Genomic DNA, 27,396 nt, shown 5'->3' with positions numbered 1-27,396 from the left:
TCAATGTTAAGTATAGGAAAAACGTAAACCGCTCTGAAAAACGGCAGATCAGAGCGGTTTGCCAGGCGGTTTTGTTACAGAAGCTGTTCAGTAACAGCTTTACTGTAACAATATATGAAATATGCTACACTGCAATCTGCAAAACGCTACCAAAATGCCTCATGAAAATTTTAAAAAAAGCGTTTAAAAATCTGCTAGCATTTTGCAGTTCTGCTAGCGGGGTTTTGGTGTGCACCGGACCTTAGGGGGCGCTTTCAATCGCTAGTGATTTCCCTAAACGCTCTGCCAATGTAAATGGATGGGACAGATTCCACTAGAGCAACTGCAATTAAGTAGAGTGACCAGACGTCCCGGATTGCCCGGGACGAGTCCCGGATTCGGGGTCCGCTGTCCCAGGCTTAATGAGGTCCTGGGAAACGTCCCGCTTTCAGCAGCGGGACGTCCCGGCCTCGGGACTCTGGCCACTCTATCTTCATGAACTGGCAGCGGCGTCTATAGACACCGTGCCAGTTCATTGCCTGCAGCCCCGCTCCAGCCTCCTCTTCCGGTGTCTGTTCCGACACCGGCAGGCGAGCAGGGCTACGGCAAGATGGCTACTGAAGCCCTGTACTGGAGACTATTTGTGTCTCCAGTACAGGGCTTTGGGCGCCATCTTGCCGTAGCCCTGTCAGCGCGGGAGATATGCAGGGAGAAGGAGGTCCCGGGAGGAGCGCACCAGAGGCCGGAGACTTCTGCCAGGTGAGTAAATGCTTTTTTTCCTGGTGAACTTTGCCCGCATTGCGTTTCTTGTCTGGTGAAATGTTTGCCCGCATTGCGTTTCTTTTCTGGTGAAATGTTAGCCCGCATTGCGTTTCTTTTCTGGTGAAAAGTTTGCCCGCATTGCGTTTCTTGTCTGGTGAAATGTTTGCCTGCATTGCGTTTCTTTTCTGGTGAAATGTTTGCCCGCATTGCGTTTCTTTTCTGGTGAAATGTTTGCCCGCATTGCGTTTCTTGTCTGGTGAAATGTTTGCCCGCATTGCGTTTCTTTTCTGGTGAAATGTTTGCCCGCATTGCGTTTTTCTGGTGAAATGTTTGCCCGCATTGCGTTTCTTTTCTGGTGAAATGTTTGCCCACATTGCGTTTCTTTTCTGGTGAAATGTTTGCCCGCATTGCGTTTCTTTTCTGGTGAAATGTTTGCCCGCATTGCGCTTTTCTGGTGAAATGTTTGCCCGCATTGCGTTTCTTGTCTGGTGAAATGTTTACCCGCATTGCGTTTTTTTTCTGGTGAAATGTTTGCCGCATTGCGTTTTTCTGGTGAAATGTTTGCCCGCATTGCGTTTCTTGTCTGGTGAAATGTTTGCCCGCATTGCGTTTTTTTTCTGGTGAAATGTTTTGCCGCATTGCGTTTTTCTGGTGAAATGTTTGCCCGCATTGCGTTTCTTTTCTGGTGAAATGTTTGCCCGCATTGCATTTCTTTTCTGGTGAAATGTTTGCCCGCATTGTGTTTCTTTTCTGGTGAAATGTTTGCCCGCATTGCGTTTTCTGGTGAAATGTTTGCCCGCATTGCGTTAATTTTCTGGTGAAATGTTTTCCCGCATTGCGTTAATTTTCTGGTGAAATGTTTGCCCGCATTGCGTTTATTTTCTGGTGAAATGTTTGCCCGCATTGCGTTTATTTTGTACTGACATGTTGCCCGCATTGCGTTTATTTTGTACTGACATGTTGCCCGCATTGCGTTTATTTTGTACTGACATGTTTGCCCGCATTGCGTTTATTTTGTACTGACATGTTTGCCCGCATTGCGTTTATTTTCTGGTGAAATGTTTGCCCGCATTGCGTTTATTTTCTGGTGAAATGTTTGCCCGCATTGCGTTTATTTTGTACTGACATGTTGCCCGCATTGCATTTATTTTGTACTGATATGTTTGCCCGCATTGCATTTATTTTGTGCTGACATGTTTGCCCGCATTGCGTTTATTTTGTACTGACATGTTTGCCCACATTGCGTTTATTTTGTACTGACATGTTTGCCCGCATTGCATTTATTTTGTACTGACATGTTTGCCCGCATTGCGTTTATTTTGTACTGACATGTTTGCCCGCATTGCATTTATTTTGTACTGACATGTTTGCCCGCATTGCATTTATTTTGTACTGACATGTTTGCCCGCATTGCGTTTATTTTGTACTGACATGTTGCCCGCATTGCGTTTATTTTGTACTGACATGTTTGCCCGCATTGCATTTATTTTATACTGATATGTTTGCCCGCATTGCATTTATTTTATACTGACATGTTGCCCGCATTGCGGTTATTTTGTGCTGACATGTTGCCTATTGCGTTTATTTTCTGGTGTCCGGGGTAACTGTTACTGCATTTATTATTTAATGGTCATAGATGGCTGTTTGCTGCTTTGTGGTTACGGTATACTATTAGCATCACACAGTTTCTGCACACCCATGATGTAAAGTCTCGTTTGTCCACATCATGGCGTAAACACTGCTTTCTTATGCCTCGCTGTTGCATCATTATGTTAGCTCCGCCCATACAATGTTATGGCCACGCCCATTTATCACCGCGCCGCAGCCCCCTCCCCCCCAGTCTTCGTCGCTGCGCGCTCCTCAGTCCTCCCCACTTTTCACACCCCCCCCCCCCCCCGCACCCCTCCCCGTCCCAGGTTGGACCCACAAAAATATGGTCTCTCTAAATTAAGGAAATCGCAATTGCAGGACATGCAGCATTTTGGGAGCGTTGCCATTCTAATGAATTGTATAGGAGCAGGGAAATCGCTCCCAAAATGCTACGGATTGCGATAGCGTTTTGCCCTTTCTAGTCGGTTCCAGGCCTTTTAAAACGCATTTGTTGTGCAGCCCATAGACCATCATTATCACGCATGCGATTCAAATAAGTGTGACCCCAGCGGTAGGCACAATAGAAGAGCAGCAGTCATTCGCTAGTGATCCCGCCAGGCAGATCCTGGAACAAAGATACTGTACACTATTCCTGGATATTTCCAATAGATTCCCTTGCAATAAGCACAGCAGTACACTGGCAGAGCGGTTACGGACATACAGCCTGGAAAAGGCCTCACGGACCGCGGAAGCTATTCGCAAATCCATCTGTCATCAGGTAGACGCATAGAATACAGAAATCTAATAGACAAGAGCAAACCACATGCTCAACTAAAGGGATGCTGCGGTTATGTTTTTATGGAACACCAGGAAACTGTCAGCTCTCTCATCAGGGCCATTGGTCTCGAGCTGCTTTCACGTCAGCCAATCAGGAATGCCTAGGTGAAGGCTAGCGGCGGCTGGGCGGGTAGAGCTGTGTGTGCGTGAGAGAGAGGAGCGGCTCGCTGCTGGCAGGAGGGGAGGGCGTGCGGTCACCGGAGTTCAGGCTGAAGTTTGTGACATTCCTGAACTCCAGAGCGAGGGCGACTCGCTGCGCTACTAATTACAGTGCGTTTCCTTCACTATACGTCTCGCCTATATAGGATATAGTACTCGTCAGATGTGTGTTATTTCTAGTGACAGCTGATAGCTTCACCTATTTCTGTCACCTCACGATTAAAGTGCAGCCTAACTAATCACCTAGCCTTGGAATGAAGCCATCAAGCTGTCAAGTCGTACATTATTAGCTTGCAATAGCCCTGTGAGTTCTGGTTCAACCCCTACAAAGTCTAATTGCAATAGAGAGAACAAACTGAGGGCTTGTTCATACTGCAGGCGTTTTCGGGGGTTTTCTTACACTCAGGCGATTTAAAAAAATGCCCTCTCCAAACGCTTATGTAATGAATGTCTATGAGAAGGTTCATATCAGCGCGGGTCGTGCGCTGTCCGTTCAGTAAAGCGGTGCGTGTACCATTCCGCCTCAATTGAAAGTATAGGAGAAACGCAAAACGCTCACAAAATCGCTTTGTGTAGCAATTGCGTTCGCGTTTTTAAGAATAAATACTTTGTATTTATTCTATTCCGGATCAAACAGTTCACTTCCTGACTTGCGCCAGGGAGTGAATTACAAAACCACTCAGAAAAAATGCTTAGAAAACCGCTGGGAATCGGAAAAAAAAGACACCTCAAAAACAGCTCAACGCAGACGGACACGCGAGCCGAACGCAATGTGAACAAGGCCTTATGGTGTATTTTCTGAAGCATTATTATAAACATACCTAGTTGCTCCTATATAATAACTATTTGAGACAGACCACTAAAATTTGCTTACTAAGGACGGCTACTGTGTGAGAGGTAGAGGAATGCATTCACGCTGAAATTATGCATTGTGGCGGACACCACGGGGCATTAGTCTTCTTTAGGGGACCCAGCAGGAAACCTCATAAAGCACAGTGGCGTAGGTGTTTGCGAGTTCATGCATGAAGGGCGTCTGGAAAAAATGGCGCCCAGTAACAGTGATAGTAAAACATTAGTATTAAATCCTGATATTTTACTATAAAAGTGTAAAATATTGATATTGAATACCGATATTTTACTATAGCCAAACCTAACCGTATTCTCACACAGAATGTTACCTGCCCTCCTGCCTTTGCTAGCCTCTGCAGCTCGCTGGCTGGAGTCTGGGTCCCTGGCATCCAGCTCCATCTGCAGCTGCTCCACCTCCTCCCGGGCCAGGGTACACAGGAGGTTTTCGATGTCCAGGTCTTCACTGACCTGACTCCGGTACTTTGCTCCCCCTGGACATGATGCCAGATTGCTGGGTGCCGCTACACTGCTGGGGTGACGGGGTCTGTGCCCTGTTAACCCCCCTCCGCAGCTGTGGTGCACCACACAAAATGAAGTTAAAAAAAAGTTAAATATCAGGTGCAGAATGGCGGCATATAATGCTGCCTGTGCCCCGCTGCCACCGGGAGTTAAAGTTGTGAGGTGGCCCTGGCAGACTGGGAGGAAAAGGGTTAGGATAGCAGGGGGAAGAGAGGAACACTGCACGGAGCCGGGGGCAGAGAGGTGCAGTCTCTCTACTTCTGCAGCTGCAGCGACTCGGGTTGGCTGGGAAATGTTGGAACAGAGTACAGGCAGAGTGAAAAGTTTAGGGGGTCGTGCTCCTTGCCTGCCCCCCACTGATCTCACCTATGCCTCGGCTGGAAAGTTCTGCAGGTAAGTGGAGCACACAACTCTATTCTCCATGGAAAAAATGGGCGCCGCAGAATAGCGGCTTTTGGGTGCCCGCAATGCCCGATATATAGCGGGTGCTGTATCAGTGCCCGCTGTATATCGGGTGCCCAAATGTCTGCTCTGGCACCCAGAAACCACTATTTTGTATTGGTGCTTATGGTGATGCCCATTTAGTCCACTTGCCACATGCACTTTTTTTCCTGCTCCAGGGGTTTGCACTCTTGCCTTGCAGTGCTGGGTCCCGGGTTTGAATCCCAACCAAGTCAACATCTGCAAGGAGATTTTTATGTTCTCCCCATGTCTGTGTGGGCTTCCTCCGGGCACTCCAGTTTCCGCTCACATCCCAAAAACATACAGATTAGTTAATTGGCCTAAATTGGCCTTAGACTACGATACATACACTACACGATATAGACTATAGACTACACGACTATGACTATGGTAGGAATTAGATTGTGAGCCCATCTGAAGGACAGTTAAGTGACAAGACAGAAGACAATATTCTCTGTACAGCGCTGTGGAAGATAATGGCGCTATATACATACTAAATAATAATAATAGAGAACAGTTCTCCAATCATAGCAACCTCTACAGCACGAAGCGTTGTGTATAGCCAAATAGTGTGGGCGTTTACTTAAAACCTATTGGAAACCTAGTAGTTCGTCCATCCATTCATGTTAGCTGAATTTACTTATGAGATTTGCTGCTGGGTCTCCTAAAGTAGACTAGTGCCCACCAATGTAATGTGGTGCTGTTCAAAGTCTGTGAACAAAGTACACTTTCATCAGGTGCAATGTAATCCAACTGACTCCAGTATTACAGTACAGCAATATTTGTAAAATAAAAAAAAAATGATATTCCACTATAGTTAGTTGCTAATTCAGACACTAAAATATCAGTAATTTTTACCAATATTTCACTAACACCTAACCCTGTTCTCAAATAAGCGCACCCTCTACTGGGAGTATAAGTAAAAGTATCCTTGAGATTACCGGGGAACTGGGTCTTACCAAGAAAAGAAGAAAATAAAAGAGAGGTCAGGATGTATAAACCCTGTGATTCATAAGACTGTAGATTGCCACATGTCCAGACAAGAGTATTGCGTAGCTGACTTTGGTGACTCAGTCGGGTTTATACTGTATGCTGCATAATACTCCTGCCTAGCGCGTACGTATCATCGCGCCACCGGTAAGCTGGGGCAGGGTAAGCTGAATGACTGATCACCCTGCTTCTGCGCAAATCCTCGCCGGTGTTAAATACCAGTCCTCCTCCAAATTGTAGCAACTCGGAGATGTAATTAGTGGTCTGGCAATTGCCACATCCCTGAATTACTCTTGCGCATGGTGCACAGCATAGCACTGGTACTATGACAGGTATAGGAGAGGAATCGCCGCCACGAGACTTGGGCGCAGAATACAGCGGGTATGGCTTATTCTGCTCCTGCACAAGTTCCCGGCGACGTTAAAGGGACTCCGAGCTCTAATTAAAGTGGACCCAAATTAAAAATACAAGATTTCAGAAATAAAATTTATTATTACATTATTATTAAATCTAATAAATAGCTGCCTTTTTTCAGCTGCATGTTGACAAATATAAAATATTTTACATTTATTGGAGGAACCCCTCCCTTCCTTTCATATTGCCAGGACAGAATCCGGCAAACTGGAGGAGTAGGTGGTGTCCGGCAATGGAGGAATTGCTAATGGCTGCCCCCTGTATAACCCTAGTTAGAACAGAAAAGACCAGGCCCTAGGAGAAGAGCCAGATGGACGTCGAGGGACCTTCCGACCTACAGTGGGCTGGAGAAAGCCCAAGGTAAGTTCAGATTTTGATTTTAATCAGAGCTCGGAGTCCCTTTAAATACTATTCCCCCTCCAGGCTGCCATGGATGGTGGGAAATGAAATAATTTGGCTTCCAGCAATTGCTGGAGGCCGAATTATAGTGTTTTATAAGTAACTTTAGCTCTGTCTTCTAACGGCGCTAAAGTTACTCACTATGCGCTACTATAGCCGTAGTTCCTATTACGGCCTATGGTGGTGTCGGCTGCGCCCAAATCTCCTGCGCTGGAAAGAAAGTGTTCGCCAAAATGACCTGCTTTATGCAAGGTGGCAATCTGTAGCCTTATGATTCACAAACACAGGGTGGATGGAGGCGCCCAATATATATAATTCTGTTCTAAATGTATATGCGAGGTATCGTACCTCTTCAGATGGATAACACCAATGTACTGGAAAAGATTTGTATTCTTGTGCTAGTGGAATAGGTACAGACCCTACACTTGAATAATAGGCTGCAGGAGGCGGGCCGGGAAATTTGGGCACAGCCATGAGCGCCCATGTTAATTTAAGCAAAAAAACAGCCATAGTCAGCCAGTTTGAGCGCTAGGGGTGCCTGAAAAAATATGGTGGTAGGAGAGCATGGGGCCGGCGTGTACTAGTGAGCTTGGAGCAATATTGCACTGGATTTTGGCTACACTGTAGTTGAAATCCAGGCTTTTTAATTACTGGGCTGGGCTGGTGCTTCGGGGGAGGGGGGTCGTGGGGAGTTGAGAGACTGTACAGCTGCTCACTGGAAGCAGCAGTGCACTGGAGTTTGGCTATACTGTAGCTGTACTCTGGGCTGTTCAATTATCAGCCTGGCTCTTGCCAGCTAATTAGTGGGCTTAGTGTTAGAGGGGGAGGTGGTTAGCAGTGTTCTCCCCAGGCTCTTTTTGGGGAGCACCTGGCTGTCATCAGATCACCTCCTCAGCGCCAGCCCTGCATTCCCTCAACGCACCTAGCCCGGCTACTTTTTCATGCCACCCAGCTGGAAAAAAAATTCTGTGGAGAATACTGGGTTAGTGTTCAAACCTATTAAATAAAGCCCATGGTGGGCTAGATTACCTTCTCAAAAGTTTTCTGACGCTGCTTATTGTCGCCCCTCATTTACCGACTTGCTTGTGCAAGTTTTGAACTGCACCTATGCAGTGAGAGAATGTGCTCATGGACGAGCACTTGCTTTCGGTGTGCTTGCGCAGTTTGCAACTTGCACCTACCTAGTTCTTAAGGTGGCCACACATGTTACAGTTTTTCTGTATGATTTTACCCCAAATTGATTAAAACAATCGGTTGTACAAAAAGATTGAACGTTTGTTTGTTTTTTCGTTTCGAGAAATCTGATCGAATTTCTATTTTTTTGAGATTGGATGTGTTGGAAAATTCAGACCAACTTTACCAAAAATTGTATGATGTGTGATGGATTATCAAATTGTATTCAACCAGAATATAACTTTTCAATTCATACCAAACTTGGTTTGTCTAAACAGCAAAAAGGAAAAAATTATGAAAGGGTGAGTGTGTATATACAGTATAATGAAAAGTGTATGTTATGGTATGTAGTGTGAAAACAAAATACGGTATATGGAATAGGGAGGGGGAGGGGGGTTGTATTGTCATAATATTTAACTGTATTGTACTCAGTTTACGCAGTTTATTTATGTAATTAATAAACTGAAATCATTGATTTTTTGTAGCAAAATAAAGTGTAGTAGATGCAGTTGTAAGTAGCAATGTGATGTTCAGTGGTAATTGTAATGCTAAACAGCAATTGATGAATGCATGAGCTATTAATAGATGTAAAACGTTAAATCTAACAATTTCTTTAAAACTTTCAATCAACTGAAAAATTGGATCGGATTGGTTGAATGCAATCAAAATAAAAAAAACTTGTAACGTGTGTGGCCACCTTTAGTCCCTGGTTCAAGGGTACTTTTAGACCATTTATTAGTAGGACTCGTTACTATATGTACCTATGTTCGCCTCAGCGTGTCACATGTCACTTCGGGTATCCACTAAAATCTAAAGCACAGGTGGACACATTTTTATAATCAGTCCATATCTCCTTCCTTTCCTCTTTCCCTCCAGACTTCTACGGCCAGGAATGATTGGGTGTAAATCACCCAATCGCTCGTTCCAGTGGTGATCTCCGTGCCGATGGAAGGGTCAGGTGACTTGCTGGTACGTAATGACAGTAGGTCACATGACGCCACCATTGCCATGGAGAGTGTTGCTGGAACAAGCAATTGGGTGAGTTACTTCTTGTACTTGCACTGCACATTTTTTTAATGAACAGTGGGAGGGAGAAGGGGGTAAACTAGTTTATGTGGCATATACATGCAGCTTCAAAATCCTTCTTACTACAGGTTCCTTTTAAATGGAGCCTACGAACAGTCTAAGCAACTACTGTATATGTGAGTAATTGATCCAGATTCTGACACAACCTACCTGACACAAGGCAAGCTGTTGAGCACATTAGTAGTATAGCGGGAAGTCTGTGGCATATAATGAAAACATGGTCACAGTGCCAGTTATTTTTTGTGATAATGTGGGTGAGATGTGAAATACTGGAACTGTAGGAATAACTCAGTTGAAATAATTGTCTTGGTTTGATAACAAATATGTAATTTTTGTCTTGAAGTATGGATGTGAAGATGACAGAATCCTTGTGGTTTATGGATTTGCCGGATCTGAAAGGTCTCTGTGCTGTTAAGATCATTTTGAACTCTGGCACTTTACAACCTTGTATCAGAGATGCACAGATAAAGCTCTGCAGGTATGCAATGAGTGGACTTTACTCATTCTCAAGACTGCTGATCTTAAGGGGTGATTCTGGTTTTCTGTTTTATCTTTCAGAAAAATATTATTCCTTTATGATCAGATTGTGGCATCTCCAGATCCAGAACACTTTGATCAGATACTAGTGATCATGGCAGTAAGTTTTACATCTGTCTATTATTTTTGAATGGAATCAACATCTTTATAAAGCCCTGGCTCCAAAGGCATAGCTAGGGAAACCAGCACCTATGGCAAGCACTCAAATTGTGCCCCCGCTACATAGGACTTTTTATGGCACCAAAGTTTGGCTCAGGGACAAGCACCTATATATAGCTCAGAGTCCCAGAGGAAGCATAGGACTCCCATTGAATTGCAAAAGACAAACGGGAAGCTTCCCTATCATCTGGCAGGATTCTCGCTGGTCCACTAAAAACCAATGAGAATCGTTCCTGGTGCTTTTGAGGATTCCCATTGGTCTTTAGCAATCCAATGAGAGTCCTATCCTCTTTGCTATATTCTGGCGCTTGTCCTGAGTGAGTAGATCTGGAACAAAGGGATATACAGGCTTGTGAGAACGGACGCTGTCTGTTCTTATAAGCTTGCTTGGACTCTGGAAAAATCATGCAGGTCAAGAACTTTTATGTCGTTCCGATCCATTTTAAGTGGAAAGTGTGCCTAATGGATATCCCAGCTGAAGAAATGCCCCCATCCTCCATTTCTCCTTACTTTCTCCCATTCTAGGCCCCGACTAGTACTGGTCAGGACTTTTTTGTTCTGGATATAATAGGTTGGTCCATTACTTCACTGTGGCCACTGGCCATGCTCCCAGCTGCCATCTGAGTGCAGTGAGTGCTGTAATCATGCTCACCGCGCTCAGAAGGGATCCAGGAGTGTGGTTACAGTGGCATAATGGAGGAAGTGGAGGATTCCCGGGCGTAGGGGGGCTATGAGGATCTTATCCAGATAGCATTGTGCACACGTACTGTATGTACCTGATGATTTATCCACTCAGACATCCTTTAACATAGGATCTCTTTACATCCACCTGAGTACCACAGAATAAGAGTGTTTTTGAACCTTTAAATTTAAAGGATTTCCAAGCTGAAAATAATGATTGTATGCACCAGGGTCTAAGGTATTAGAGACAGTGTATCAGCAGGACAGCCAGGCAACTGGGGCCTCTTCCAGTCTCCATAGTCTTGTTCCCTCACTGACCTCCTCGTATTCATCCTTGATCCACTGTGCAGCCTGGTAAAGAGTGTGACTTAGCTAAGTCGTGAACTAATGCCCATGCGGTGGCCTGGTGGCATGTTTCCTTGGTCGCATTCCCTTAGTCAGGAGCATTCTGCACCTGTACATAACGCTTTACGGGAGTGCGATCAAGGTGCCATGCCACTGCGACAGTGTATGTGCAGTAGTGCATGAATTAGCTAAACCTAAGTCACACAGTTTACAGGGCTGCATAGCTAACAATGAGCACTGGGCGGGAGGACAACGAGGGAATTACAAAACTTTGCGGCCTTGGATTCTGGAAGAAGCGATTTGGCGGCTGATTGACCATCCGATTCAATTATTATAATCGAATCCGATGAAAATTGGTGTCGCCAAGTGCCTGCCCGACCAACAATGCGACCAATTTTGGACGCCCCAGTGCCCCATGCATGTGATACATTACCTGTCCGCGGCCTCCGCTTGTCCTCTGCTGCTCCGGGCGCACTCTGCTGTACAGACACGCACTTTTCCTAGTAAGGGCATGCATATGACATCAGATGTCATACACACGGCCACGTTACTAGGCAACCATGTGGCTGGCATGTATGAAGAATAGAGTGCGCTCAAAGCCAGCAGGGACAAGCGGAGGTTGCAAACAAGTAATATATGTTATCATGCACTGGGCACCGGGGGGAAGGGAGGGGGGGCACTTAACATTAAGGGGGGAGTGTCGGGGTGGCGAGGCGGTTGGATGCGGAGTCACAAGGTCGATTCCAGATCGATTTCAGCATGAAATTGATTGGGAATAGGCCTGCCGTGCATGGGCAGGTGACAGATCTCTCTCTTATCAGATTCGATTGAATACAAAATTTGGTACGCAAAAAGGAAGTTGCAGGGCATGCTGGGTTGTCCTTTTTTGCGTCTTTACTCCCCCCTCAGACTTAACTAATACAGCCTTTTTTCTTCCTGTTTTCCCCTCCCACACCTCTGTTCCTCTCTGATTGGCCAATATTTCTCATGCTGAGACAATGCACTTTCTATAGTGAAGGGCGGGCAAATCAGGCAGAGGAGAGTAAGGGAGGAAATTACATCCGGATTGGCTTCAAAATAGCCAACGTTAATATGGGAAATGTTAAGAAGGATTTTCTCTTTTTTTACTGTAGAAAAATCACTAAAATCAAAATGTGGACAGTGCAATACATGTTATGTAATAGAAGAAGTATTTATCTACTTATATATGTTTTTTTCTGAGATAATATGGCTGACAGCTCCTCTTTAACTTTGTAAGTCAGGTCTCTAATTACCGATAACTTTGCAGATCTGTGCCTGCCTCACTGTCCAGCAGTCAGAGCAGTGTAATGCTGGGCATACACGGCTCGCTTTTGCCGCTCGATTCTCCCGTTCGATAGTTTCGCCGCTCGATTCTGCAGTCGATTCTCTTATCTTCCGCTGGTTTTTCTTATCTTTTTCAATTCACTGCTATCACAAATCGAGCGACGAAACGATCGAGCTGGAGATCGGACATATCGGAAATTATCTATCGAGCCATCTAAATGACTCAAAAAGGAACCGTGTATTCCCAGCATTACTGTGGCTGTGAACACTCACTCTCTGTGTCACTTGGCAGCTGCCTACAGACATATCATGTCCTATCCCCATCAGCCACAGTGGCATGTCAGTATGGCTCCACGCTGCTCCTGAAGCCAATCACAGGAGGGGATGCGGCTGCCTGGCTACAGTTACCCAATTATCGAGCGGGAGCAGCGCCGACAGCAGAGAGTACTAATGTGCACAGTGAAAGAGTTGCATTCCCCACCGTTGCCAGGGCAACATTTAAATAGGGAGGATCAGCCAAGCAGAGCAGGAGAGTTGAACAGGGTTCGGCGCTGGCAGCCGCCGGGCCAGCTTAAACATTCATCGGGAGGTGCGGAGCGCAGACCTGGAGTGACAATCCAGCCCCGTGATCCCGTTTAACCTCCCTGGCAGTATGAGAAGTGCGGCTGCGCAGCCGCGGGAGGGTTTTTTTCACTTTTTTTTTTTTTTAGCATGTAGCTAGCCTAGCGCTAGCTACATGCTTCCCCCCTCCCTGCGGCGTCCCCCAGTAGCGTCCGATCGCTGCCGGCGGCGCTTGCCCATAAGGAAATCCCGTTCTGAACCGCAGCTAGCAAAGTGCTAGCTGCGTGTTTGAAAAAAAAATTATGTAACTCGGCCCAGCAGGGCCTGAGCGGCACCCTCTGGCGGCTTACCCCGTGTTCAGCACGGGGTTACCGCTAAGGAGGTTAAACGACGTTAAAAGACCGGTTGCTGGATCGTCAGAAGGTAGTAATGTGACAGAGCGTGCCATTCCCGTCTAATCTGCTCCTGTTACCATTCGGGGAATAGTCACCTCCGATGGTTGGAAGTACGGTGAACAGATTGGTCGCAACGCTGTAGACAATATGTAATGTGACAATCTCTCGCCAATCCTGTATTACTAGGCCACAGTTGCCATGCAGGTCTCATGCACTAGAGACTTCAGGAGGCAGATTCACTATGTGCATAGTAAACGGTTAATATTGGTTGGAGGTGCCCATACATGTGCAATCCCAATTGTATATACAATCAGTAAACTAAAAATATCGATTCCACACTGGAAGTTGGGTAATTTCACTGCCACCACTCTCCAATTTAAAAGGGCGTACAGACCCCAACGCTATCATAATATGGCAGCCAGCCCAATCACGTCCAACATGCTCCAGTCACCATTCAGGGAATAGTCACTTCCGAAGGCTTGAAGACTGTGAGTAGTGTGATGTTAAAGAAAGGTTACATATATGATGTAATCTCATTTGTATGTACAATCAATAAACTAAAGTTATCAATTTCGTACAAGAAATCGCAGAGTACTAGCTAATCCTAGAAGGAAGAAATGGTTATTTACAACCTAGCTTGCAAATCAACAATTTATAAGGAACTAATATACAATGCGGTAGTATGACTCTTCAGAGGGCATATTCTTTGTAGCAACAATCAGATGACCAGAACAGGCACAAGAATGAAAGATAAAATCCTTAGTTTAATTCTAAAACTACATACACACAGTATACTTTAACCCACAGATAAATATACCTGTCAGGCAGAACAGATTGGGTTGAAAGAAAAAGAGTAGAGATGAAAAAGAAACAGAATGTCTTAATGTACAGTTCAAATACCGCTATGGGTGGTCCATGCGGCAATCTAAAGTCCTTGGCGAAAAGTCCAAGATGGTGATTGCCATGCGGCCAGAGGCCGTTGTGGGAAATAATCCAAGTGATTTTGCCAGTGTCCAGCTGGCTGTCGATTGATGTTAATTCAACATCAGATTTTGGAATTTGGTCAGCTGGGCCCAGTGTCATTGGGGTTTTAATCCTCACTGTAGATGGGAGGGGTTATGACACGTACAAGTCCAGCCTTGTGAAATTTGTACCCCATTAGACAGGGAGAGATTTGGGCCCAATTCCTGTTTTGCCCGCGTTCTCTGTGCCCATAGGTCACATGAAGAAACAGAATACATATTCACAGTCAGCATAATTTTATGAATCTTCTGATATTAAACATGAGGACCATGGGTGACTCATAACACTGTTTTTTACTTCCATCCTTTGTATCACTGGTTCTGGAAGATCCAGATGGTTGAAAATCTCTCAGGACCAATGTCATGTGAAGTCCAACACACTCTGCGAACTTGAAGGACCTGATAGCTTTGTAACACTGGAAATACAGGATCTTCTCAAAAAATTAGCATATTGTGATTAAAGGTGGCCATACACTGGTCGATTTGCCATCAGATTCGACCAACAGATAGATCCCTCTCTGATCGAATCTGATCAGAGAGGGATCGTATGGCTACCTTTACAGCAAACAGATTGTGAACCGATTTCAGCCTGAAACCGTTCACAATCTGTTGTGGTGGTGCTGCTGCTGCTGCCCCCGCCCTCCCGCATACATTACCTGCTCCGCCGGCGCGACTCAAGTCCCCCGGTCACCGCTGCTCTGTCTGCGCTCTGGTCTCCAGGTCCGGCATGCCTCACTTCTTCTAGCCCGGCAGGAAGTTTAAACAGTAGAGGGCGCTCTACTGTTTAAACTTCCTGCCGGGCTAGAAGAAGTGAGGCATGCCGGACCTGGAGACCAGAGCGCAGACAGAGCAGCGGTGACCGGGAGACTGGAGTCGCGCCGGCGGAGCAGGTAATGTATGCGGGCTCTATTGCGTCGGTCTTCGGGCACTCGAACGCCGCTAGCGATGCGCTCTTTACCTGCGGGCGATCGCCGGTTATTTTCCGCACGGCGCGATCGACGGGATCGGACGAAATGGATCGAAATTCGGCGTGTAGCGTGAACGATTGGCAGCAGATTCGATCCCAGTGATCGAATCTGCTGTCGAAACGGGCGCAAATCGGGCCAGTGTATGGCCAGCTTAAGTTCATTATTTTCTGTAATGCACTGATAAACATTAGACTTTCATATATTTTAGATTCATTACACTACAACTGAAGTAGTTCAAGCCTTTTATTGTTTTAATGTTGATGATTTTGGCATACAGCTCATGAAAACTCAAAATTTCTATCTCAAAAATTAGCATATTTCATCCGACCAATAAAAGAAAAGTGTTTTTAAAACAAAAAAACCTTCAAATCAACCTTCAAATAATTATGTTCAGTTATGCACTCAATACTTGGTCGGGAATCCTTTTGCAGAAATGACTGCTTGAATGCGGCGTGGCATGAAGGCAATCAGCCTGTGGCACTGCTCAGGTGTTATGGAGGCCCAGGATGCTTTGTTAGCGGCCTTAACCAGCCTGGCGTTCTATTAAGATCGCCAGGCTGGCGACCGGACGTTTTTTTTTTTAATAAAAAAAAAACTATTGCATGCAGCCAACTGAAAGTTGGCTGCATGAAAGCCCACTAGAGGGCGCTCCTGTTGCGTACTTCTTATCTCCTCCGCGATGAGCGGCCTTTCTTGTTTCACGAGCGGAGTGACGTCATGGACGTCAGCCGACGTCCTGACGTCAGCGGCCTCCGATCCAGCCCTTAGCGCTGGCCGGAACTGTTTGGTCCAGCTGCGCTGGGCTTGGGCGGCTGCGAGGACCCTCTTTCGCAGCTGCACGCGGCGGATCGCCGCACTGCGGTGGCGATCAGGTAGCACACGCGGCTGGCAAAGTGTCGGCTGCGTGTGCACCTTTTTATTTCATGAAAATCAGCCCAGCAGGGCCTGAGCGGCAGCCTCCGGCGGCAATGGACGAGCTGAGCTCGTCCATACCGCCAGGCTGGTTAAGCTCATCCAGAGTGTTGGGTCTTGCGTCTCTCAACTTTCTCTTCACAATATCCCACAGATTCTCTATGGGGTTCAGGTCAGGAGAGTTGGCAGGCTAATTGAGCACAGTAATACCATGGTCAGTAAACCATTTACCAGTGGTTTTGGCACTGTGAGCAGGTGCCAGGTCGTGCTGAAAAATGAAATTATCTCCATAAAGCTTTTCAGCAGATGGAAGTATGAACCCACTTTTGAACCAGAAACAGAGGCAGAGGCGCCTGACCTGGGCTACAGAGGAGCAGCACTGGACTGTTGCTCAGTGGTCCAAAGTACTTTTTTCGGATGAAAGCAACTTTTACATGTCATTCGGAAATCAAGGTGCCAGAGTCTGGAGGAAGACTGGGGAGAGAAAAATGCCAAAATGCCTGAAGTCCAGTGTCAAGTACCCACAGTCAGTGAGGGTCTGGGGTGCCATGTCAGCTGCTGGTGTTGGTCCACTGTGTTCTATCAAGGACAGGGTCAATGCAGCTGGCTATCAGGAGATTTTGGAGCACTTCATGCTTCCATCTGCTGAAAAGCTTTATGGAGATGAAGATTTCATTTTTCAGCACGACCTGGCACCTGCTTACAGTGCCGAAACCACTGGTAAATGGTTTACTGACCATGGTATCACTGTGCTCAATTGGCTTGCCAACTCTCCTGACCTGAACCCCATAGAGAATCTGTGGGATATTGTGAAAAGAAAGTTGAGAGACGCAAGACCCAAGACTCTGGATGAGCTTAAGGCCACTATCGAAGCATCCTGGGCCTCCATAACACCTGAGCAGTGCCACAGGCTGATTGCCTCCATGCCACGCCGCATTGAAGCAGTCATTTCTGCAAAAGGATTCCCGACCAAGTATTGAGTGCATAACTGAACATAATCATTTGAAGGTTGACTTTTTTTTTTGTTTTAAAAACACTTTTTATTGGTCGGATTAAATATGCTAATTTTTTTAGATAGGAATTTTGAGTTTTCATGAGCTGTATGCCAAAATCATCAATATTAAAACAATAAAAGGCTTGAACTACTTCAGTTGTAGTGTAATGAATCTAAAATATATGAAAGTCTAATGTTTATCAGTACATTACAGAAAATAATGAACTTTATCACAATATGCTAATTTTTTGAGAAGATCCTGTATTACAAATACAGAAGTCTATGGATTATTATAGACATTTCTGGGTCACAGTAGGTCAACTGCTCCAGAGAGAGCCTGATAAAGGTGTTAAAAATGCAGACACCATTCTAGAAGCTTGGGTTTTACAATTTCTGTCAAGCAGAAACTAGATCGATGGCATCTTCACACAGCAGGGTGACTGTTCTTCCAGGACCTGATAAGGGACCAGGGCTCAATCAGTGCCTTCTGGCCTCTTTGAAGTACTGAAAGCTACAAGTAAGGAAATATTTGCTAGCATTTGACCAGGAAGAGGGGAACTGTGTTAACCCCCAGCTGCCCTGCTCTTTTTTTAAACATCTTAGTAAGGGGGCTTTTAGGACCATTGTAGTCCCTTACACACCCCAATGAGTTCTGGGTCACCATGAGCTTGCTGGTTAGTCTGTGCCTCTCGGATTTACAAGCCCTACTCCATAGAGCCAAATTAATCCATGCCATGCACTGATGAGGATCAAACAATCCGAAACAGTCTGTATGCATGTTGGATTATTATGGCTCTGTACATATTAACAAGCTGACACATCATTGCATTCCAGCGGTTCTGGAGGTGTGTTTAGCTTCTAAGGGTACAATGGTTAATTTGCATATATTCAGCAGTGGTGCCTGGGAGACATCTCGAGCTCACTCCAACCTGAATTATCGCAAATTATTTCTGTTTTAGGAAAGCAAACTTTTGTCTTTTTTTAAACAAAGCCTTTTTCCTATCTGCTGTCACTTTTTAATAGTGGCTACAGGGAAAATTTTAAGACTCTAACTACTTTATTTGGACGAATAAACGTTTATTCGTCACACCTGGCTGGGAGGGAGGGACGATTTTCTCACAGTGACTGATGGGCCCTGTGGGAGGTGAGTAACAAGGGGGGGGGGGGGGCTATGACAGGTGCCCTATGTGTACTCTTACAGATACGAAACTGCCTGGCTCAATTATAATTCTTTTTATAACTTAATTTGATAGTAATCACAGGTTTAACCACTTTACCCCCGCCCGTACGGATTTTTCCGTCCCTTTTTCCATCCTTTAACCCCCAGGGACGGAGAAATCCGTACTTTCCGCGTTCCCGGCGCTGTCCGCGCTCCCGCTCGTAAACACGCCGCCCGCTGCTAGTAAACACTCCGCCGCCCGCTCGCCCGGAGATCAATGAACGGGAAAATCCATTCCCGTTCGTTGATCTAAGCCCCGCAATGATCCGCTGCTCTCCGATGGGCAGCGCGATCATTGTGAAAAAAAACTCACGTGTCCAGCCTCCTTATACTTCCTCCAAGCTTCCGGAAGGACGCTTGGAGGTCGCATTAAAACAAAAAGTTACTGTGGCCATCTTGTGGCCAAATAGTAAACTACACCCTACACATTTTTCACATACAAATAAATGACTTTTACACAAAAAATTAACTCATTACCTCCCACACTCCCCATTTTTTTTTTTTTGTAATTAAAAAAAATTCAAAAATTTACAATTAAAAAAAATACATAAATAGTTACCTTAGGGACTGAACTTTTTAAATATTTATGTCAAGAGGGTATAACACTGTTACTTTATAAACTATGGGCTTGTAAATTAGGGATGGACGCAAAACTGAAAAAAAATGCACCTTTATTTCCAAATAAAATACTGGCGCCAAACATTGTGATAGGGACATAATTTAAATGGTTTTATAACCGGGACAAAAGGGCAAATACATTTCATGGGTTTTAATTACAGTAGCATGCATTATTTAAAAACTATAATGGCCGAAAACTGAAAAATAATTATTTTTTTCCCCACATTTTTCCTATTTTCCCATTAAAACACATTTAGAAAAAAATAATTCTTGGCATAATGTCCCACCTAAAGAAAGCCTAATTGGTGGCGGAAAAAACAAGATATAGTTAATTTCATTGCGATAAGTAATGATAAAGTTATAGACGAATGAATGGAAGGAGCGCTGAAAGGTGAAAATTGCTCTGGTGCTCAGGGGGTAAAACCCCTCAGTGGTGAAGTGGTTAAAATAAAAATTTGTATTTAAAATGTATAGTGAAAAACTGTTGATTTTTGCAACATAAAAATAGAAACTTAGAGGTGTAGCAGACTAGTTCCACATCGCCTGACATCCTGAAGCTGCTCTACACTCCTTCCTCTGGCAGTCATCTAGGTCAGTGATGTCATACATAGCCTTTTTACACATACTAGATGGTTGTTGGCCTAGCCTCTGCTGAGAATCCAGTGTGCAGTGTATGTACAGCGGTCCCCAATTCCCCATTGATGTGGATTGACTTAGCCAATTGTAGGCTAAGGGCATTAATTCCTAACCTTCCTGCCCAGTGCAAGTATTGTCATGTGCAACACTATAATGGGTGAAAACTGATAAACAGTGGTATCTTTATAATTGTATTCTATTTATCTTGTTCCTTTAAAAATACATTGAAAATAAAATAAGCATAACAAGAAAAAAACTAATGTTTCTCTGGTCCATAAGGCAAATAAACAATTTCTAGCTATGAATTAGTTAATGAAGAAGTAGCAATGGCAGCCTTCATATTTTTCACAACACAACAAAATGCTGAAACAGAAAATGGACAGCATCCTTAGATCTGATCTGCATGTTTTACTTCCCTTGCTGCCGTTTTTAATTAGTGAAGAATACATGTGCTGGCATTCCTCTCCCAGGCACACTCCCGTGCTCACATTTGACTAGCCACATGTGAATTTGCATTGGAAGTTATAGTGAGTACACACGATCCAATTTCCTGTCCGAACACTGGGTCATTTAACAGGAAGTTGCATGATGTGTGCATGTCCATACTGCCCTCAATCGATAATGGGATTGTTTTCCCCACGATAATTTCAGAAAATCAATCCTGGCTTCAAACAGGAGCAGAACGGACATGACAGAAATAATCATCTGATTGCTGTTAATCGGACGGAAAATTGTATCGTGTGTACCCATCATTACAAGCAATGCAAGTCAATGGGCTCGTTCACGTTTGATGCGTGTTTTGCAAGCAAGGAAAACAATTTACAACATGCAGCATAATTTTGTACAAAGCAGGCGTTTTCTCATTGATAATCATTTAGCTACTGGGGCAAAGCACGCACAGTGTAAAAGATAAATGCACATGGTGTCCAAAAATTTGTGTGCAAAAAAAGTGTGCATTATACACCTAGACAAGTGTGTACTCCTGAAGTACAGCACTAAACTAGTGAGCAATAGTCCTGCTGTCTTTTTGTTTTAGACTCTTCAGTAGGTTATGAAAAATGTATGTGGCAAGATAAATGAGACATTTTTGTCCTCCATGTGGCCAGGCTGAAGGTCAGTAGCCTACTAGGGCCCTTTTCCACTGAAAATCGGGATCCGGTGCTGAGATGTGATCGCAACTTTTTGTGCGATTTAGCAGCGCTTGTGATTGGCTGCTATAACAGTCGGTTGCTAGCGCACAAAAAATCCTGCATGCAGCGCTTTGCCACATCACTGTGAAACGAAGCACACTGGTCGAAAAGGGGCACTAACATGTTAATTGTGGTGCCCGTGCGAGCGGCAAAACACAAGCGCTCTGAGTATTGAATTGGAGTGCAGCTGGTGGAAAAGGGCCTTAACACTGGACATTTTATTTTCAATATGTTTAGAAATCTAGATGCAGACATTTCTCTGCGTGTCCTCTCTCCTGCTGCCTGACATGTTTATTTTTCTTTTACTCTGGATCTAAAATGGGGAATGATAGTACTGTAATTTACTGGCATGGCACCATCTTGTGGAGACTGAGAATATAAGCCAGTTTGTTTTTTTTTCCTTTTTCTTTTTTCCCTTTTTTAGATAATTTCAATGTTTGTTTTCTATATAGTTCATGTTCATCCACATTCCTTTTATCTACCACCAATCTAATTCGAAAGATAAAAATAAAACTCATATCATGGGGAATACATATGAGTGTTATCTTTTGATTTTTTTGGTCTAAATAATTCTTTTTACTCTTCACCACCTCATTTTATAAGTATTGTAGTATCTGAAGACATACAATAAACCCAGTGAGTAGAGGTGTGATAAACAAGCAAATGGATTTATTCCCATATAGAGCAACAGGTAATAGAAATATTATTTTAGATCTTTTTGGTTTTTTTTTACCTTTTTACCTTTATGCAAGGTAAAGATACGAAAAAGAAGGTGGAAAAAAAAACTGGGAACCTATCCATACACATTAAGTATCCAGTAGATGCATGGGAAAATAATCTTTATTTGTCTTCTTGTTATGTTATTTTATTTTTTTCAGAAATGCAGGTCCCGTACTCACTGTCAACTTTGGCTGTCCAAAGCAATCATTTGTGATCATTGGTTCAAAAGATCTCCTTAAAGGGAACCTAAACTGAGAAGGATATGGATTTTTTCTTTTAAAATAATACCAGTTGCCTGACTCTCCTTCTGATCCTGTGTCTAAAATACTTTTAGCCACAGCCCCTCAACAAGCATGCAGATCCAGTACTCTGACTGAAGTCAGACTGGATTAGCTGCATGCTTGTTTCAGGTGTGTAATTCAGCCACTACTGCAGCCAAGGAGATCAGCAGGACTGACAAGCAACTTGTATTGTTTAAAAAGGAAACATCCATATCCCTCTAAGTTAAGGTTCCCTTTAAAACATTCTGTTCGTCCAGATATAACAGTAGTAGTGGTTGGGCCTGGTTTTCCTACCAGGGCAAGGGCGTAACAATAGACCCTGCAAGGGATGCAGCCTCAGGGGGCCCAGAAGCAGCAGGAGGTCCCATGGGTGGAGAAGTTTATTTTCCCTGTCCTGAGACACTTACAACTAAAGGCACAGAGGCGAAAAGCTTTCTGTTGTATGCACAATTGTTCTAATGTGTGTTTCTGCTCAGCCACCGATAAGGAATCATACAACGTTTTTGTAGACAGTCCCTATTCAGTGTGCAGCAGAGTCTTGTGTACAGTGCCCAGCCCCCAACCTCTCTAGCCCTCCACAAGTGCTGTGAACTGTAGTGATGCTGGAGAAGTCTGCAGAGCCAGTTCTTCTCTATCAGAGATGGACAGAGTGAGTGTAATAAGCTAAGGCTGGGAGCACACTTGGCATTAGCTTATGGTGAAGAACTTTGGATGGGTAAGACCTGGGGACTCAGCAGGCAGTGGCAGCTCCACAGATTTTCAATTGATTTCATGCGGAGATCTCTATCTGTGTATAGTGCCCTGAAGTAATAAGTCCCTCTATGATCAGATATCAATCACAGAGGGCTCTACCCGATGGTCAAATCCTCAGATTGGGAATCATACTAGAGCCTATAGAGCCTTCCATTTGCCATTAGATCGACCAGCTGACAGATCCCTATCTGATCGAATCTGATCAGAGAGGGATCGTATGGCTGCCTTTACTGCAAACAGAATGTGAATCGATTTCAGCCTGAAACCGATCACAATCTGTGGAGCCGCCGCTGCTGCCTGTCCCCCCCCCCTGCATACATTACCTGAAGCTGGCTCCGGGTCCTTTTCTCCGCGCTGCACCCCGCACCCTTATCCCAGCGTACACTGCACCCTCTATTTGAACTTCCTGGTCACTGGAGTGACACAGGAAGTTAATGTACGCTGGGATGGAAGCAAGAGCGGTGCAGCGCGGAGAAGACGCGGAGAAGATGCCCGGAAGCCAGCGTCAGGTAATGTATAACTGTATCGGATCGGCCGCCGCTAGCGACGCACTTCCTACCCGCGGGCGATCGACGGAAGTAACCCCCACGGCGCAATCGACGGACCGATCCGATTTCGGGAGGAAATCGGATCGGCGGGTGCGTTTAGCGCGAACGATTGACAGCAGATTCCATCCCAGTGATCGAATCTGCTGTCGAATCGGCGGCAAATCGGGCCAGTGTATGGCCAGCTTTAGGCTGCATACTAGACCTTATCAGATACAAACATGTACATACATGTGACAGTGAACTCTGAGTTCATTTAGTGTACTCTGTGAAGCACTGAGGAAGTTATTAGCACAGCATAAATGCATAATATTTATAATAGTAATATCGCTTTTCTTAGATCTGTTTCTACAAAACAGGGAAAATTCAAGCAGTTGCTGAAAAACATGCCACAAAGGTAAGCATTTTTTTTTCTTTGACTTTAGTTTTTGTGTTAGTATTTATTTATTTTTTATTTAGGTAAAAAGCCAACTTAACCACTTGCCGACCGCCCACAGCCAATGGGCAGGCGGCGGCAAGGACTGGGCCTAAACGACAGCAATACGCCCATCGGCGGCGGCGGGCGTGGTTTTGTGGCGATCGCGTCATTCGTGACGTGATCAGCCTCCGGCTCCGCCCCCCTCGCGCTGTAACTCGCCGGCCGTTTGAAAGCGCCGGCGGGTTACTAGCTGCTCGATCGCCGCTGACAAAGTGTATAATAGGCTTTGTAATGTATACAAAGCCTATTATACAGGCTGCCTCCTGCCCTGGTGGTCCCAGTGTCCGAGGGACCACCAGGGCAGGCTGCAGCCACCCTAGTCTGCATCCAAGCACACTGATCTCCCCCCCCCCTTCCCTCTGATCGCCCACAGCACCCCTCAGATCCCCCCCTGCCCCCCCAGACCACTGTTTGCACCCAATCACCCCCCTAATCACCCATCAATTACTCCCTGTCACTATCTGTCAACGCTATTTTGTTTTATGCCCTAAACTGCCCCCTGCTCCCTCCTGATCACCCCTCAGATTCTCCCCAGACCCCCCCCCCCCCCCTGTGTACTGTATGCCTCTATCCCCCCTGTAATAAACCACCTGTCAATCACCCCCTGTCACTGCCACCCATCAATCCACCCCTAACCTGCCCCTTGTGGGCAATCAGATCACCCACCCACACCATCAGATCGCCCGCAGATCCGACGTCAGATCACCTCCCAAGTGCATTGTTTACATCTGTTCTCTCCTCTAAACACCCACTAATTACCCATCAATCACCATCACCCATCAATCACACCCTATCACCACCTGTCACTGTTACCCATCAGATTAGACCCTATCTGCCCCTTGCGGGCACCCAATCACCCGCCTACACGCTCAGATTGTCCTCAGACCCCCCCTTATCAATTCGCCAGTGCATTATTTACATCTTTTCTTCCCTGTAATAACCCACTGATCACCTGTCAATCACCCCCTGTCACTGCCACTCATCAATCAGCCCCTAACCTGCTCCTTGCGGGCAATCTGATCACCCACCCACACCATCAGATCGCCCGCAGACCCGACGTCAGATCACCTCCCAAGTGCATTGTTTACATCTGTTCTCTCCTCTAAACACCCACTAATTACCCATCAATCAGCCCCTGCCACTGCTACACATCAGATCAGACCCCTATCTGCCCCTAGGGCAACCAATCACCCACCCACACCCTCAGAACGACCTCAGACCCCCCCAGACCTCCCCCCCCCTGTGTACTGTATACATCTATTCTCCCCTGTAATCACCTGTCATTCACCCGTCAATCACCACCTGCCACTTATCAGATCAGACCCTAACTTGCCTCTTACAGGCCTGATCACCCTCCCACACCATCAGATTGCCCCAGACCTACCCTCAAATCACCTCCAAAGTGCATTGTTTACATTTGTTCTGCCATCTAATCACCCACTGATCACCCATCAATCACGCATCAATCACCCCCAGTCACCATCTGTCACTGCTACCCATCAGATTAGACCCCTATCTGCCCCTAGGGCACCCAATCACCTGCTCACACCCTCAGAACGCCCTCAGACCCCAGCCCTGATAACCTCGCCAGTGCATTGCTTGCATCTATTCCCCCCTCTTATCACACATTGAGACACCCATCAATCACCTCCTGTCACCCCCTAGCACACCTACCCATCAGATCAGGCCTTAATTTGCCACTTGTGGGCTCCTGATCACTCGGCCAAACCCTCAGATCCCCCTCAGACCCCCTTCCGATCACCTCCCCAGTGCATTGATTGCATCTGTTTTCCCCTCTAACCACCCCCTGAGACACTCATCAATCACCTCCTGTTACCCCCCTAGCACTCCTATCCATCAGATCAGGCCCAATACAACCTGTCATCTAAGAGGCCACCATGCTTATGACCGGTTCCACAAAATTCGCCCCCTCATAGACCACCTGTCATCAAAATTTTCAAATGCTTATACCCCTGAACAGACATTTTGAGACATTTGGTTTCCAGACTACTCACGGTTTTGGGCCCGTAAAAATGCCAGGGCAGTATAGGAACCCCACAAATGACCCCATTTTAGAAAAAATACACCCCAAGGTATTCTGTTAGGTGTATGACAAGTTCATAGAAGATTTTATTTTTTGTCAAAAGTTAGCGGAAATTGATTTTTCATTGTTTTTTTTACAAAGTGTCATTTTTCACTAACTTGTGGTAAAAAATAAAATCTTCTATGAACTCACCATACACCTAACGGAATACCTTGGGGTGTCTTCTTTCTAAAATGGGGTCACTTGTGGGGTTCCTATACTGCCTTGGCATTTTAGGGGCCCTAAACCGTGAGGAGTAGTCTAGAAAACAAATGCCTCAAAATGACCTGTGAATAGGACGTTGGGCCCCTTAGCGCACCTAGGCTGCAAAAAAGTGTCACATGTGGCATTGCCGTACTCAGGAGAAGTAGTATAATGTGTTTTGGGGTGTATTTTTATACATACCCATGCTGGGTGGGAGAAATCTCTCTGTAAATGGACAATTGTGTGTAAAAAAAAAAATCAAAAATTTGTCATTTACAGAGATATTTCTCCCACCCAGCATGGGTATGTGTAAAAATACACCACAAAACACATTGTACTACTTCTCCTGAGTACGGTGATACCACATGTGTGGCACTTTTTTGCACCCTAACTGCGCTAAGGGGCCCAAAGTCCAATGAGTACCTTTAGGATTTCACAGGTCATTTTGAGACATTTGGCCTAACGTCCTATTCACAGGAAATTTTGAGGCATTTGGATTCTAGACTACTCCTCACGGTTTAGGGCCCCTAAAATGCCAGGGCAGTATAGGAACCCCACAAGTGACCCCATTTTAGAAAGAAGACACCCCAAGGTATTCTGTGAGGTGTATGACGAGTTCATAGAAGATTTTATTTTTTGTCACAAGTTAGCGGAAATTGATTTGTATTGGGTTTTTTTCACAAAGTGTCAATTTCCGCTAACTTGTGACAAAAAAAAAATCATCTATGAACTCACCATACGCCTAACAGAATACCTTGGGGTGTCTTCTTTCTAAAATGGGGTCACTTGTGGGGTTCCTATACTGCCCTGGCATTTTAGGGGCCCTAAACTGTGAGGAGTAGTCTAGAATCCAAATGCCTCAAAATTTCCTGTGAATAGGACGTTAGGCCCCTTAGCGCACCTAGGTTGCAAAAAAGTGTCACACATGCGGTATTGCCATACTCAGAAGAAGTAGTATAATGTGTTTTGGGGTGTATTTTTATACATACCCATGCTGGGTGGGAGAAATCTCTCTGTAAATGGACAATTGTGTGTAAAAAAAAAAAAATAAATAAAAATCAAAAAATTGTAATTTACAGAGATATTTCTCCCACCCAGCATGGGTATGTGTAAAAATACACCACAAAACACATTATACTACTTCTCCTGAGTACGGCGGTACAACATGTGTGGCACTTTTTTGCACCCTAACTGCGCTAAGGGGCCCAAAGTCCAATGAGTACCTTTAGGATTTCACAGGCCATTTTGCGACATTTGGTTTCAAGACTACTCCTTAAAGAGAATCTGTATTGTTAAAATCACACAAAAGTAAACATACCAGTGCGTTAGGGGACATCTCCTATTACCCTCTGTCACAATTTCGCCGCTCCTCGCCACATTAAAAGTGGTTAAAAACAGTTTTAAAAAGTTTGTTTGTAAACAAACAAAATGGCCACCAAAACAGGAAGTAGGTTGATGTACAGTATGTCCACACATACAAAAATACATCCATACACAAGCAGGCTGTATACAGCATTCCTTTTGAATCTCAAGAGATCATTTGTGTGTTTCTTTCCCCCATGCACTGAAGT

General features: G+C 45.1%; 1 protein-coding gene across 5 annotated transcripts in view; it reads left to right on the top strand.

Moving 5' to 3' along the window:
* Window positions 1-3,124: 3,124 nt before the first annotated feature.
* The window catches only part of C5H18orf63 (chromosome 5 C18orf63 homolog), a 70,511-nt gene continuing 46,239 nt past the window's right edge, over window positions 3,125-27,396 (top strand). For 2 of the 5 annotated variants that reach the window (XM_068237084.1, XM_068237080.1), the window contains exons 1-4: window positions 3,125-3,273; window positions 9,563-9,697; window positions 9,778-9,856; window positions 23,401-23,457. In XM_068237084.1, the coding sequence (XP_068093185.1) occupies window positions 3,182-3,273; window positions 9,563-9,697; window positions 9,778-9,856; window positions 23,401-23,457 (363 nt within the window). In that variant the 5' untranslated portion in view covers window positions 3,125-3,181. Of the gene's footprint in view, window positions 3,274-3,306; window positions 3,632-9,562; window positions 9,698-9,777; window positions 9,857-23,400; window positions 23,458-27,396 lie in introns of those variants that run through there. The other 3 variants (XM_068237083.1, XM_068237081.1, XM_068237082.1) reach the window with 3 other exon arrangements.

The sequence above is a fragment of the Hyperolius riggenbachi genome, chromosome 5, assembly GCF_040937935.1.
Source record: "Hyperolius riggenbachi isolate aHypRig1 chromosome 5, aHypRig1.pri, whole genome shotgun sequence".
Taxonomy (NCBI): Eukaryota; Metazoa; Chordata; class Amphibia; order Anura; family Hyperoliidae; genus Hyperolius; species Hyperolius riggenbachi.
This window is presented reverse-complemented; position numbering and strand designations above follow the sequence as displayed.